The 14,236-nt window shown below is 41.8% G+C and overlaps 2 protein-coding genes across 2 annotated transcripts; both read left to right on the forward strand.

The window, feature by feature from the left end:
* Positions 1-1,715: 1,715 nt before the first annotated feature.
* LOC126404726 (5,6-dihydroxyindole-2-carboxylic acid oxidase-like) lies at positions 1,716-6,801 on the forward strand. The gene is made up of 7 exons (XM_050068119.1): positions 1,716-2,306; positions 2,739-3,061; positions 4,426-4,630; positions 4,733-4,900; positions 4,977-5,156; positions 5,236-5,382; positions 5,491-6,801. The coding sequence occupies exons 1-7, from the start codon at positions 1,952-1,954 to the stop codon at positions 5,676-5,678; spliced, it is 1,566 nt and encodes a 521-aa protein (XP_049924076.1). The 5' UTR covers positions 1,716-1,951; the 3' UTR covers positions 5,679-6,801.
* A 257-nt stretch (positions 6,802-7,058) lies between these two features.
* On the forward strand, positions 7,059-12,342 carry LOC126404271 (leucine rich adaptor protein 1-like). The gene is made up of 2 exons (XM_050067365.1): positions 7,059-7,478; positions 10,820-12,342. The coding sequence occupies exons 1-2, from the start codon at positions 7,260-7,262 to the stop codon at positions 11,207-11,209; spliced, it is 609 nt and encodes a 202-aa protein (XP_049923322.1). The 5' UTR covers positions 7,059-7,259; the 3' UTR covers positions 11,210-12,342.
* Positions 12,343-14,236: the final 1,894 nt, after the last annotated feature.

The following is a 14,236-nucleotide window of genomic DNA, read 5'->3' on the forward strand; positions in this document are numbered from 1 at the left end:
ACTCAAGGAGATTCTCCTTTCTCCTGATTGCCACTTATTCTACTGAGCATACATTCATAATATATTTCCACCATTGCATTAACCCTTTCTTTCAATTCCAGGGCCTTTGTTGTCTTCCAGTGTCTTAGAATAACTCGACAGACAGTTATTAGACCCACAATAATTACAGAAAATGCTCACTTGGATATGTTTGGTATTTGTGACCGATCCCCAAGTTAACACAACTTTGGACTTGAGGGGATTTCTGAACCAAACCAACCACTTAAAATTTCTAATACTCTAATCCAGAGCGGTCTGACCAAACTACATTCCCATATGCAGTGCAGGAAAGCTCCTATTTCAGTTTTACATTTCCAACTGCTATTGTTATTTAGCAGCCTCATTCTGTAGAGTCGTAACGGTGCATGATAATATCTGTGCAGTACCTTTTATTGCTTCTGTCACATATTTACCACAGCCTGACACAATTTTAGACCATCTGTCACCATCAGTTTCTTCCCCAGTGTCCCTTTGCCACAGCAATTTCACATTAAGAGACATATGACACGGGAGGGAGTTGGTTACTTTATACAATTCTGGTGGTAATTTGAGATGGTTTTTAATTATATTTTCAGCTATATTGTAGGACTTTGACATAATACAGCTTCTTATCTGTAAGTACTTCCAAAAAAGTCCTTTTCCTACCAAATTAAATTGCTCCCACCATTCCTTTTTGATAATCCCGTCTAAACAAGTCTTAATCTTAGTGTAAAATCTCAAGCATGCCTTTAAAGTTTGAGATTGTTTGTTAATGCAAACCTTGTCAAACATGCCTGCTTTTACAAATGTTTCCACTGCAAATCATTTTACAACCCTAAGTGCTTTTAACTGATAAAGTGGATGTTTGAAAGATCTTTTCATTAAATTGCATCCGATTCACTTTGATTTGAAACATAAAAATCACAGAAAAAATCCTGCATTCCTAGAAGACGTGTGTTTGTAGAATAAATGCCCTTCATGCCTCCATGTCTCACATGCTTTTGGCAGCACAAGCAGCCTTAAGGCTGGGGGAAGAAGAGGGAGGTGGAGAGAGAGAAACGCCTTCTTGAGAAGTCAAGTGACCCGCAATATGATCACCCTCACAAACACATGAACCTGTGACGCTTTTCAAGATTAGACCCAGGCAGTTTATACAGTGGGAGGAATTTATTTAATACACTGGGACAATCAGGATATTCAATATTTGAGTTTCTGTTTGATTTTCTTCATCAGACAAACCTGAGAGTTTACAAGTGCAGTAGTTGATAAAATAAACAAGATCCACATTGTATTTCTGATCTTGGTTTCAGCACCCAGTTGATCATTTCAATTCCGCAAATGCCTGTGTGCCAGGGGCTCCATTTGCAAAAGGCTACCACTTCATAACAAATTAATTTTCATATAGTGCTCGTAAAGGCGTGCTGAAACCTTGCAGTCCATGTACACACATTAAAGTTTATGGGTAGGCCTGCTCGTTCATCATAATTTGTGTTTTAATCTGAAACAATTTTGTATTTAATTAGACTTCCTCACATTCAGTGTTGGTGACTGCAGAAGTCCAGTGAGGTTTGAGAAGAATAAGGCTATGCATGAGGGATCACACCACCCTCTCTCCCTCCATCCCCAGTAGGAAATATGATGTTATGTGATGGCATCACGCGGGAGTCAAATCCGGGTAGTCATGCGCTAATCCGGTATTTAAGGTCAACGGTTCACTGATTTGGGGGGAAATAGAAGCAGGGGCCTGGGCGCATGGAAGGGGAAGCTTTACACACACTTTGTTGACAGAGAAAACCAGTCCTGCTGTGTAGAAGTGATGCACATTCATTTTGGATAAAGAGTTAGACCAAGTGTATATTTACAGGTGGCATCAATCGGTACAACTGACTCCAAATCAGCCGTGCGTAAAATCTGGCAACCGTCTTTTTGGATTATGTGGCAGGGTTGTGTTTTGGTGCTTGTGGGCGCGGTGGTCGTGAGCGCCCAGTTCCCCAGGGAGTGTGTGACACCCGAAGGACTCAGGAGTGGACAGTGCTGCCCGTCGCCCTCTGGGCTCGACAACGATCCGTGTGGCTCCAGCACGGGGCGCGGACAGTGTGTGTCCATCTCGGCGGACGCGCGCCCGCACGGCCCTCAGTACCCGCACGACGGACGGGATGATCGGGAGCGATGGCCCGTGCGTTTCTTCAACCGTACCTGTCAATGTAACGGGAACTTCAGCGGGTATAACTGCGGCGGGTGCAGACACGGATGGACGGGGCCCAACTGTGACCAGCGAGTTTCTGTCGGTAAGTGCGTCCTTGGGGGAGTCTGGGGACATATTTAGATATGATGGTTTATTGAATATTAACTTATCTGGAGCTAGGAGAGGTCATAGCTGGCAAATCTGGAATTGGAAGGGATGTTGCTCAGTGGCACATCAGCCGATTTTGGCACATTTAATGTCTATTTGACCATTTTTATACAGCAAAACCAGATATTTTTTTCAACATTAATTCAAATTAGGATCCCATGAAGCAAGCTGATATGCATTTGAAAGTTTCAGCCCTGACAGTCAGAAAAAGAGGCATTTGATTACATAATTAATTGATCAAAACTGTCATTAACACTGCCTGTTAGGCACATTTCTGTACTTCTTTTCTCAGTCATTAAAAACTGATCCCCAATTAACGCATGACTGATTGCGTTAATCCACTTTCCCTCCCGCTATAATCCCCCAGTAAGAAGAAACGTGATGCAGCTCAACGCGGAGGAGAAACGTGCGTTCGTGAACGCGCTGGACCGGGCTAAGCGCACGGTGCACCCAGACCTGGTGATCGCCACGCGGCGCTACCCAGAGATTTTTGGACCTGACGGCAACACCGTGCAGTTCGAGAACATCACCATCTACAATTACTTCGTGTGGACACACTACTACTCGGTCAGCAAGACGTTCCTAGGCGCGGGGCAGGCCAGCTTCGGGGGAGTGGACTTCTCGCACGAGGGGCCCGGTTTTGTCACATGGCACAGGTACCACCTGTTGCAGCTGGAGAGAGACATGCAGGTAGGATACTGTATCAAGAGGGGTGACAGTTTGAGTATTGGCGATGTGTTTACACAATCTGATGGTGCATTTTAAGATAAAACCTGACTGTTTCTGCTCATTTTTAATTTACCAGTGCTAGAATGAGCACATTTGGCCCCTAGGCAAGCTTCCTCTGGTGCCTGGTTATTATGTGTATTACTAACAAAAACAAGAGCTAGTGAGAGGTCAGCACAATAAACAACATAGCTAACAAATAACATCAACAAACAATAAGAGAATATGGATCCCTTATGTTGGGTGGCCCCTACATTGCTTATTGGAAGATCCGCCACTTACAATTCTGTCCAAAATTCTACTTTACTCTTATTTGTTCTACCTAATGTGTTTCCCCACAACTGTACTGGTGAGGAAACCATAACTGCCAATGCAATTTCACGCCCTCATGGGCGAGCAGCATGCAAAATGTGATTTTAAGCGTTTGAAATTCAATTTGATCAGCACACCATCAATGTAGAGATGGTGTGGAGAAAACACCCACAGCTTTGAATGGAGCTTTTGTGTGAGGGGTTATTAAACTGCACCACGTTTGTGTAATTATTTTATCCATCCAGTGGTTAACAATTACCCACATTTTTAAGTGTACACAGCACAGAAATTAAAGCTGCTGTATGGAGAGAAACGCTCTCCGTGTCTTGTGTAGGTTTATGGTTAAGCTGTGCTCCCTAATTAATCACTCATTGTTTCTACTCTGTTGCATACGCTCACTGAAAGACGTGAAGTTGGAGAGAGTGCTTAATTTTCAAGTCATTATGCATTAAGACGACTAAAAAATGCTCCAGCTCTCTTGTCCCACTCCAATTAAATCATATATATTATAGCTTTTGTGTTGTATTTATCTCAAATGATGAGCATCCTGCTGCAGCTTCTAAAAAAGTGTCTGTCTTTCCAGAAAGTTGCACCGTTTCCAAATCCATCCTCATTTTATTCTAATCTCGTTCCTGCTCCCTGGCTGCATGTGCATTCTCAATTTGTCTCCTCATGTAGAAATATTATATATTTCACATTAAGTGATTAGCGACCCTAAAATGTTTCCACAAAGGCTTTTAGAGAACCAATTTTCAGATTTATTCATGCATGGCAAAGAGATATTGTCATCACCTGTCTTTAAAGCAAATCACAGTGTGTGAAAATGATAACCAATTTATTCTGAGCTTATGACTCCATTACCAAATGAGACTTAAAGGATAGTCTCACATTACCTAAGAGGATGGGGGTACATTATCACTGGCATAATAAAACAAAGCCTTGAGCAAACTCCCAGGCTTGATCTTCACAAACTCCAACTCCTGTCATCCTTCCGTTTATTTCTGTCACACAACCAGGACATGCTGCAAGACCCCTCCTTCGCTCTGCCCTACTGGAACTTTGCCATCGGTGGGAACACATGTGACATCTGCACAGATGACCTGATGGGAGCCAGGAGCAGCTTTGACATGAATTCCCTGAGCACCAACTCCATCTTCGCCCAGTGGAGGGTCATATGTGAGAGCGTGGAGGACTACGACACACTGGGAACCATCTGCAACAGTAGGACTATTGTTAATCCCCATGTTAAAGACCCTAATGATGTAACAGTGCAGAGAAATTAAAGTCCATTGTATCTGGTTCTTTCCTCCTGTCTCCTTCCAGGCACTGAGACTTCTCCCATCAGACGGAACCCAGCAGGAAATGTCAACAGGCCAATGGTCCAGCGTCTCCCAGAGCCCCAGGATGTGGCGGACTGTCTGCAGGTTAACGCTTTTGACACACCGCCCTTCTACTCCACCTCCTCTGAAAGCTTCAGGAACACTATTGAAGGTAAGTAAAAGGTGTTTAGTTTTCTCATTGTCTCTGTCACACAGGGTTTCTACATGTTTCCATGTTGTTTTTGCAGGCTACAGCGCCCCCAAGGGGAACTATGACCCCGTGGTGAGGAGCCTCCACAACCTGGCTCATCTGTTCCTGAATGGGACAGGGGGACAGACTCACCTCTCACCCAATGACCCCATCTTCGTCCTGCTCCACACCTACACCGACGCTATATTTGACGAATGGTTGAGGAGACACAATCCAGGTTTTAAAAAAGAACATAATCACCTGTTTTAATGTTAGCATGATTAGCTTTTAGGCTAACATCTAGTATTTCCTTTCAGATTCAACTCTGTATCCTGAAGAGAACGCCCCCATTGGTCACAACAGAGGCTACAACATGGTGCCTTTCTGGCCTCCAGTGACGAACGCTGAGATGTTTGTGACCGCACCTGAAAATCTCGGTTACTCTTACGAAGCTGAATGGCCAGGTGTCCAATTTGTCCAGTCCTCTCACATTTTTGTTGCTCTGCTTTCAGTCCTGCCTTTAAATAAATCCAGACAACAAAGGTAGTAATCATCCTCTTCCATCTTTCTAGGTCAGCCTTTCACCATGACTGAAATCATCACCATGGCAATAGTCTCTGCCCTCATCGTCGTCGCAGTGATTTTTGCCGCCACCACATGTGCCGTGCGCGCCAGGTCCTACAAGATGGAAGGCCACCAGCCTCTGCTCGGGGATCAGTACCAGCGCTACGACGCTGACAAAAGCCAATCTGTAGTATAAGATCCGGTGTTCAAACATGAGCCTCTGTCTTCTCTTTACTTTTTACTGTGACACAGCTATGCAGTTTGTTAAAGCCTGAATCTGTTCTCAGTGGAGAGCATGTGTAGATCCTGAATGCTACAGCGTGATAGGAAGTAATCTTTTGGCTGCATTCATGCCCCCTATAACAAAGCTGATGTAGTTAATTTCTCTTCACAAATAGTGCATATGTGAAGATGCATTTTTGTACTGGAAAAGATACTTTTTACGAGTTTGGTTTTGCAAAGATTGCAGTGATTCAATCATTGAAATTTTCAGATTGTGGGACAGTTTGAAAATGTGTTTAAATAAAGTGAACATGGACAGCTGGAGTGTTGGTGTGATAGTGATGCCACCAGGTGGTGCTGAACTGTGACTGTGGTCAGGGCTTTTAAATGTCAGTATCAGCAGTGATGCCCTCTGTAGTTTACTGTCTGATGTTTCACTAGTAAGGAGATCAGGTGTAAAGAACATAGATTCTGGTAATAGATGAACAAGTTCTGTAACTTTCTGAACACATTTAAAGTAATGGAGTAGTACAAAACTAATACCTGCAAGATAAGTAAAAGTTATAGAAGTTCTACCATGTTTATAGTCTATAAGACTTTATGTGTTGATCTCACTTCACAGTTTAGTTGCACAATGGCATCATAGAGATAAAGTATTAGGAATTAGAAAATGCACTGCCTACCAACAGAGCCGTAACGACCACAAGGGGGTGCAATCGTTCAATGTCTGAAACTTTGCATGTCCTTGGTAAATCAGACTTGAAGGGGGGTTGTTCTGCTTTTGTTTATAATGATACACTAGGAATATCCTGATGTATAATTAATGAATGGAGACGTAAAAAGAAAAAAATGCATTGTTAACAGGTTGTAATTCAGATCCATCTTTCTTTTATTTTGAACAAAATGTGTGTAAAATGGTTATTAATGATATTCTGTTTTTACATGTATACTTTTATGCCAGAATGCTGTTGGATCGGGGTGCATGCCAAATTATTTAAATGATTAAATGTGTTGCCTGCACAGTACTTTGTTGGACTTTACACTGACCCTGGAGCTCATCTGTGCACTTTAGTGTGATTAAAACATTACCAAACTCCCCCAGAATATATTTATATGCAACACAAAACACAACATATCTTGCTCATTGTATGTTATTGGGGACAGCGTGCTCTTTAAGCTCCTAAAAATGCATTCCCATGTGTACAGTATTCGTGTTTCCTCACCACCGGTGTCACTTCACCTGTCTGGTGTCAGGTTTCAGAGGAAGCTCCCCGTGGGAGGGTCCACGGAGAGCACGTTGTCGTGTAACTCTCTCACTACTGGTCAGCAGCTTGAATGGGAGGTCTGCTGGTTTAACAGCGGTGTGAAGTGTTTTTGGCTCGCCACTTCATCCCGTGAGCGTGGAGGACAAAGTTGTGTACCTCACGCGCTCGTCGCAACTTTGTGCCGTTGGCTAGAGCTCGCGCGCGTCTCCCCGACAACTCGCGGCTGTGTCATTCACTCCTCTGCCTGCTCCTATTTCACCCAGAGAAAAGCATCTTTCTGAGAGCCTACAATGGAGGAAGATAACAACGTCCTACCTGAGTTGAAGGATATAGAGACTAAATTAGGGTTGAAAGTCCCGGACAGTCTCTTTAGGTCGCTCGCGGGAGGAAAGCATCACGACAAGCTCGAGAAGTCGGCAACGCCGCATTTAGTCACCCGCAAACTGTATGCTAATAATGCGGACTTGAAAAGACTGGAGAGCAAAATGCTATTCCTGAAACAAGAGATGGTAAGCATATTTTTCTGTATCAAATTAAACTCAATAAGTCTTTACAGTAACTAAGGGAAATATGCCAACTGTTAATAACCATATGGCTACTGCGACACAGCTGAGAAATATAGGTTTGGCTAATTTAAAGTTGTAATTACAACCTGGTACACTAACTGCATAGTTGCCCATGCTGTTAATCTATCTACAAACGTTCAAATGTATGGAATATAAGACTAAATAACGCTACACAAGTTAGTTAATACCTATTTTGCATACTCAAAATGTTAGGAAAGTTCAACTTACGCTCTCTCTGCTGTATCACATTTGTTGCTAACCAACCCAGAGCTCGCAGGAAATGCATTCACAAGATGCAAAACAGGTTGGGCCTTATTGAGTTATAAAGAAACCGGTCAGTAGGTGAGAGCCATTCACACCTGCACACTGCAGTCAGCACAGACCCTTTGTTGATAAAGCCTCCTCACCTCAGGGAGCACCCCCCCTTCTCTCTTATTATTCAAAGTACATGGTGAGAATCAACTGTGCCTGAGTAATTACCTTCTCATGACTTCAATATCAACTACCAGCACTTATAATTGAATTATTTTCTAATGCTATGCTTGTTAGACTGAGGCTTTGTGAGATCCAGAGTCAAAGCAAACCCCCCTTTTTAAGTAAGGTCATGAAAGGTATTAGGATTCCTGAGCAGATGGCCTTGTTGACCGAGTTTTACAGACTGTAGTAGAGCTGTGTCATGGCCAGCAGGCTGACTGATCGCCCAGAGAGTTTCTGTTGATAGGCTTATGCTAGCAATTGAGACCTATAAGTGGCACATTTTGTATTTTCAAATGTAACAAGCCATACTTTGGTTTAATTCACTTGCGTTGCAACCTGACAGCCGTGCCATCATTTAGTTGTGCCGATATGAAAAAAGAAACTAATTGACTTTGAAAAATTAATTTAGTGTAATGCCTTTAGTGGCCTCTTACTGTTAGACAGCTCATTTTGAATGTGGGCCACCTTGGGCCTCCCTGTTTTTGTGTCTCCCCTCACAGCTTAATCACTAATCCAATCAGACTGCTATGTTTTGGTGCGCACAAGTCTGGTAGACACACACACACACACTTTTGGCAACGTGGTGTTTAGCTAGATGTTTACATTATTCAGAGGCTGAAATAATCTACTGCCTGTCGAAAGAGCAAATGAACTCTGGAAAGGTTACTGACCAGCTCTTATCGGTTTCATTTGACAAATTAAACATGGTGTTGTAGGTTCAGTGTTAGTATCTAGTACAGAGAAAATTATGCAGAACTAATTGTGTTTCCCAAACTCATTTTGTGATACCAACCCACTGGTGACATCTTATAAACATGAGATAGCTGCTTGGACTTAAATCGCAATATGACTCCATCTGCTCGGCTTCCATGTGTGTATACAGCGGGTGGTTATGCTCACAAAGCAAACACACCAGCAGCAGTATGGTTGGTTGCAAATCCACTCCAAAGAAAGGCTGTTGTATCAAGCCAGCTGTCTGGAACACTATACCAGCCCCGTGTGCCTTCATCTGCCTCGCTGCATTTTGAATGTAGCAGGCTGTTACAGCTGTTGGTCACCCAGTTAGACACAGGGGGAATCCCTTCCAGTGACCCCATAGGCTGTCCACTTCCTCCCCCAGTCAATGGCATGGTTTGTCATGACAGGGAGTTAAATCAATGGCCATACTGTGTAGCGTTCACAATCCTGGATACACACTGTTTCCTGGCTGTGCTGTTACACGAGTGGTGCAAGTCCTTTTTCGGGTGCCACATAGTTAAGGCTCTTTGTTCACAACAAAGCCTTGTAGTCTAAACAAAACAGCACATAGTGTTCTGGCCATGCGAGGACGTAAGAATGCAAACAATTGTTTAGGGAAAAAGTCTCACCACAAGGTTCATTTAGTGGCTGATCTGGAGCTTTCCTTCATATCACATGATCTTCAGCAGTAGGAGACTGCACAGTTGTTAAAGAATTGTCGATCTTTAAATTTCTATTGTTTTCTGGGCACTTTCAGCTTTTGCATCCTTGTTTGCTAAAAAGCCAAGGTCCAACCTGCCAATTAAATCCTTGCTATATGATCGAAAGCTCCGAATAGCTACTTGATTAACCTTGTGGTGAGATTATTTTCTCAACAGCTATTTCCAAAGTCTAGAATGAACTTTGAACCTTAATGCTAACAATGGTTAGTAATGGCTATAGTTCTGGTTTTGTATTATATTCACTTTGATGGTACTTTCATTGTACTAACTCATAGTAGCTATGTTAAAGGAGCAGCTTTACAGTAGAGTACAGAGTAGTTCTGAGTAGACTGAAGCCATTGTCGTATCCATTTGTTTAATATAAGGCTACAGCCAGCACTGGGGTAGTTAAGCTTAGTATAACAATTTAGTGGAAAGGCACGATGACTTCAGAGTCTCCTGGCAATAGCGTGCTGCAGGGATGTTTATTTCTTGGCCAACACATAAGTTAATATCGTCCCGGTTCCCTTGACAAAAAGCCAGTGGTATTTTCCCATTGGATCTTGGACAATGGCAGAAAATAAGCCCTGTGGAAAACAAATGTTTATGATACTTGCACGTTTTGTTCGTAAGATAATCTTAATAAATAAACACCACTGTTATAATCTTTAAAGCATAAATGCAATTGCCAGAAGCAAAAAGCTAAAGTTATGCTTTAAACAAACAACGGTTGCTTGACTTCATCAACACAAAGAGGCTGTAAAGCCATCTTCAGTGTGATGATGCTCTGTAGTCTCAATTAGCCACTTAGCAACCATGTTTTTTAAGACACGCAAAGGCTTCAAAATTTACAAGCATCGTGAAGTATTTTAGGTAATAGGGCAAAGTCTCTAAGGCTTGTGTCAACCACCCACCTTATTTTGGGCATTTAAACCCAAAACCCATTTAAGGAACCCACTGCCTTCTGTACAAGGGAACCGGAAGTATTAGAGCGTTAACTAATTTCAAGGTTTTAGGATGCGATTCTGCAGCACTATGTCACAGTAACACCCAAACTCTAGGAAGTTACTGCTCCTGGCCAAAAAATAGTCTCTTGCAAATCAACACATTTTTGTCTTACGTGTTGATTAGTGAGTTTTAGGGGTCCTATTTTGGACATTTTATTTCCTTCAGATGGGGCTAGGCCAACCTCCGTTTGCTGTGGACTTGTATATAATATACAGATGTGAGAGGAGTATTGATCTTCTCATCTAACTCTCTGTGAGAAAGCAAATAACCACCTTCTCCAAGATACTGAACTATGCCTTTAAATGCTGCATCATTCTCAAGTACCAAGACCTGACCGTGATGTTTTTCTCCAACTCACAGGCACATCTGCGAGCCATCGATGTGAAGCTGATGCAGCAGCTTATGTCAATCAACGAAGGCATCGAGTCCATCCGTTGGATGATAGAAGACAAAGGCGGCGTGGCCAGCCAAGACGGCAGTCTGACAGGCAGCTTGTACAGCCTGTCAGACAGCCAGGACGGTACCTCACTGCGAGGCAGCCTCAACAGCTTGAATGATGCTAACAGTGACGGGTTAGATAGTCTGTCTGTGGGTAGTTACCTGGACACTCTAGCAGAGGACCTCTCAGACAATCCTTCACCCACGGATCTTGACTGTTTTGTGGATAAAACGGTTATTGATGGCGATGGTTTCAGCAAATCGCCACTGAAACTCAGGGTGGAATCAGATGAATACTACTGCTTTGGATAATGATAAGCTAAATGTGGTTACAGAGACTACTGAGATATTATGTGAAGACAGATTTTTTAAAATGTGTTCTTCACTTTGACAAATTAACACAGTTGTCAAAAAATTTTCCCACATGCTTCACATTTTTCTCATTATAGCAGACTTACCAAATGACTCCTGTTACTTTTCACCTTGAAACCAGCTTCCTTACATTGTGGATTGAACACACCTCAGTAAACCATTGCCACTTAATGTCACACAAAATGCAAGTGAAAACATTAACACTGCTTCATGTCTTAATATTTTATCATACAGGTCAATTGAATTGAAAAGGTGCTCTGTTTTGATATAAAATATGTAGTTATTGTGGAGTTGTTCAGTACCTCAGCAGTTTGTCTTCATGGTAAGAGTATTCTTAGCCTAAAATCACTGAAGAAGGGATTAGTAAAAGTAGCAACATGAGCTGAACTTAGAAGTTCCTTCTTTATCTGTGGAAAATTCAACTTCAACTTTGTGTTAGGTCAGCCACAATCGGCTGATCTAAATGAAGGAGTAGATTAGGATTTAGCAGCCATTTGGAAAATTGGACATTTAATGCTGAGTGATTCAAGAGGGTAAACTGTTTAAAGTGGCAAGTTTAAGTGTTAAAACAAGTGCAATTTGCTTCCATGCCAAATTCCGAGCACCACCTACTATAAATGTTAAGCTTTTAATGATTTTTACTTCAATGTTTTGACTGAGGGAAGTTCGTGAGCTAAACTATACTCTGCAATAGTAGAACTTCCACATCCACTCAAGAGATTAGTAGCACATTCAAAGCACAGATGCTTGACTGAAAACCAAAGCTATTTGATTGTCTTATAGATAATTTAGGCCCGAAGCAAAACCCCGTTAATACCAGATGGGAGATTTGTTGAGGGTGAACATATGGGAAACACATTTGCTTCATGGGCACATTTAAATTCTGCTGTCAGAAAAAAAAAGGTTTAACGAGAGCTATACATCACTGTACATAACTTTGTTGTTTTAGCTTTATGTTGATTTGTTTGACATTTGTATTTTGTGCTGCCTGCTTTTGAAAGAAAAAAATGTTTTTATTGATTTTTGTTAAATTTGTTGTGGAAATGAAATAATATATTGTGATTTTCCTCCTGCTCACATTGTGTAGGTCGTTCATGCAAACAAACAAAAAAACTGTATCGGTTGTGTCATTTTTAGAAACAAAAGAACAGTTTACCGACCTCATGATGGAGTCTTAATGAGATGGAAAGTGAACATTGTGGTCGTTTCCTTTTTTGGTAAATTTAAGATAAAAAAATGCCATAGTAATGCAGTCGGACTTTGTGGTGCCCTGAGTAATGTGGCATGGAAAATTACCCTCATTAATTTGCTTTGTCACTCCCTGTCACTTTCTTTTGATAAAACACAAAACCAGGAATATGATTCTAAATTTGGCAAATTGTTGCTCACTTGAGCCCCTTAAATTCCCCAAGCTATTAGCAGAGGAATGCCATTTTGTATAATACTTAGAATGGCATACAAGTGTTATCCTATATGAGGAATCACGTTACCAAAAGCTCATTAGTGTCTATTATGGGCGAAATATTTGGACTGAAGTTATTTGAAAATAGCACCAATCAGAAGTGAGACAGAATTGAAATGCCAGCCATGCTGAATATTTGATGGTCTGCTATGTTCATTTTTACGCATCTCACTAGCTTCTTATCTTTCATGTGATAATTGAAGTTCCAGACAGGGTATACAGGGAAAGTCATTATAGGAAAGATGAGAACCTTGGTCTCTTTGGCTCGCGAGGTGAATGAGTGGCCATGGGGCACAGTACTTCAGTAGTTCTCAGACTGGGAGCTGACATCAGGACTTGGTTTTGGAAACGCTGCCTTGTAGGATTAGTCTTCAATTATTCTCTTTGTCCACAGAGCTGTCTCATGTTAGCATCTCATTTTATTTGAAGCTAGCATCCATGGAGTCATGGATGACTGTGGATGTTTGCTGAATGCGTGACAGTCTTCTTGCGTAATATAAAATGCACAACGTAACGAGTTGGTACACAAAAGACACTTCTGGTGTTAAATTAGTTCCAGACAGATATAATCGCTTTATCCAGGCACATTAAGCACACTTGTAACTTTGTCTCACTCCAAGTGCAAAGCAGCTTTATTTGGTTTTATGCTGCCTTTCCTTATCTCTACCACCCAGAGGCTTTGGCAAGCTTAAGCTCCCTGTCAAGCTGAACCAGGCTGAGGCTAGTAAACCAAAGAGCCTTGTGAATGGCAGCATGACCTCCTTGTCAGCAATTCAATTAAAAACACATAAAGTTCTCCCGACTTCCCGAAATTTCTTGTCTTAACAAATGTAACCATGTCATGATGACTGATATCCCCTAGGGGAAAATGTTGAGACTAAAGCTGGTGGCCTTGAAATAATTGGATGCACAGAACAGGTTCTGCAGGTTTATGTTGTAATAGATCTCTGAGTCAAAATTCCTCTGAGCTACATGGTACACTACACATAAACAGAGTTGCCTTTTGGGCCTTCCTCTTTCCTTATAAGTGTACATTTCCTACATGAAAGGGAGAGCCAATTGACCCAGGCTTTGTGGAGAAGACAAGTGCTGTCTTTCATCAACCTATCCAGTCACATTTGAAAATGTACTTTTTTTGTTCCAGCTGTAAGCTTAAACCTAAATGTTTCCTCCTTCCTAGCGAAAAGAAAGTACATAGCACCATGTAATTGTCCCATTTAGAAAATGTGAGAGAAAATCACAGACCTGCGAAAATAATGAACATTTCCACCGTGCTGCCACCCATGTGGACTCCCATTTTGAACCCTTGACTGTGGCATTTTGGCCGGTGCCATCTTGGTATTTGGAGACATAAGTGACCATATTTATATGACGGGGTGTAGATAACCCTAAAGCTGAAAGCTACGTTAGCATGTCGCATTTACAGCTACATTTATCGTGATAATATTATTGCTAATGCCAATTTTTGCTAGTAAATAATGGCTTAAACTATTAAAACAAAATGT

Source organism: Epinephelus moara, chromosome 17 (assembly GCF_006386435.1).
Source record: "Epinephelus moara isolate mb chromosome 17, YSFRI_EMoa_1.0, whole genome shotgun sequence".
In the NCBI taxonomy this organism is placed as follows: domain Eukaryota; kingdom Metazoa; phylum Chordata; class Actinopteri; order Perciformes; family Serranidae; genus Epinephelus; species Epinephelus moara.

What these genes read in the sequence shown, in the direction of transcription:
- LOC126404726 (XM_050068119.1), top strand. Translation starts at nt 1,952, where the DNA reads ATGTGGCAGGGTTGTGTTTTGGTGCTTGTGGGCGCGGTGGTCGTGAGC. An exon ending in TGACCAGCGAGTTTCTGTCG is followed by an intron (nt 2,307 to 2,738) that starts GTAAGTGCGTCC and finishes ATAATCCCCCAG; the next exon opens with TAAGAAGAAACGTGATGCAG. An exon ending in CTTCAGGAACACTATTGAAG is followed by an intron (nt 4,901 to 4,976) that starts GTAAGTAAAAGG and finishes TTGTTTTTGCAG; the next exon opens with GCTACAGCGCCCCCAAGGGG.
- LOC126404271 (XM_050067365.1), top strand. Translation starts at nt 7,260, where the DNA reads ATGGAGGAAGATAACAACGTCCTACCTGAGTTGAAGGATATAGAGACT. An exon ending in TATTCCTGAAACAAGAGATG is followed by an intron (nt 7,479 to 10,819) that starts GTAAGCATATTT and finishes TCCAACTCACAG; the next exon opens with GCACATCTGCGAGCCATCGA.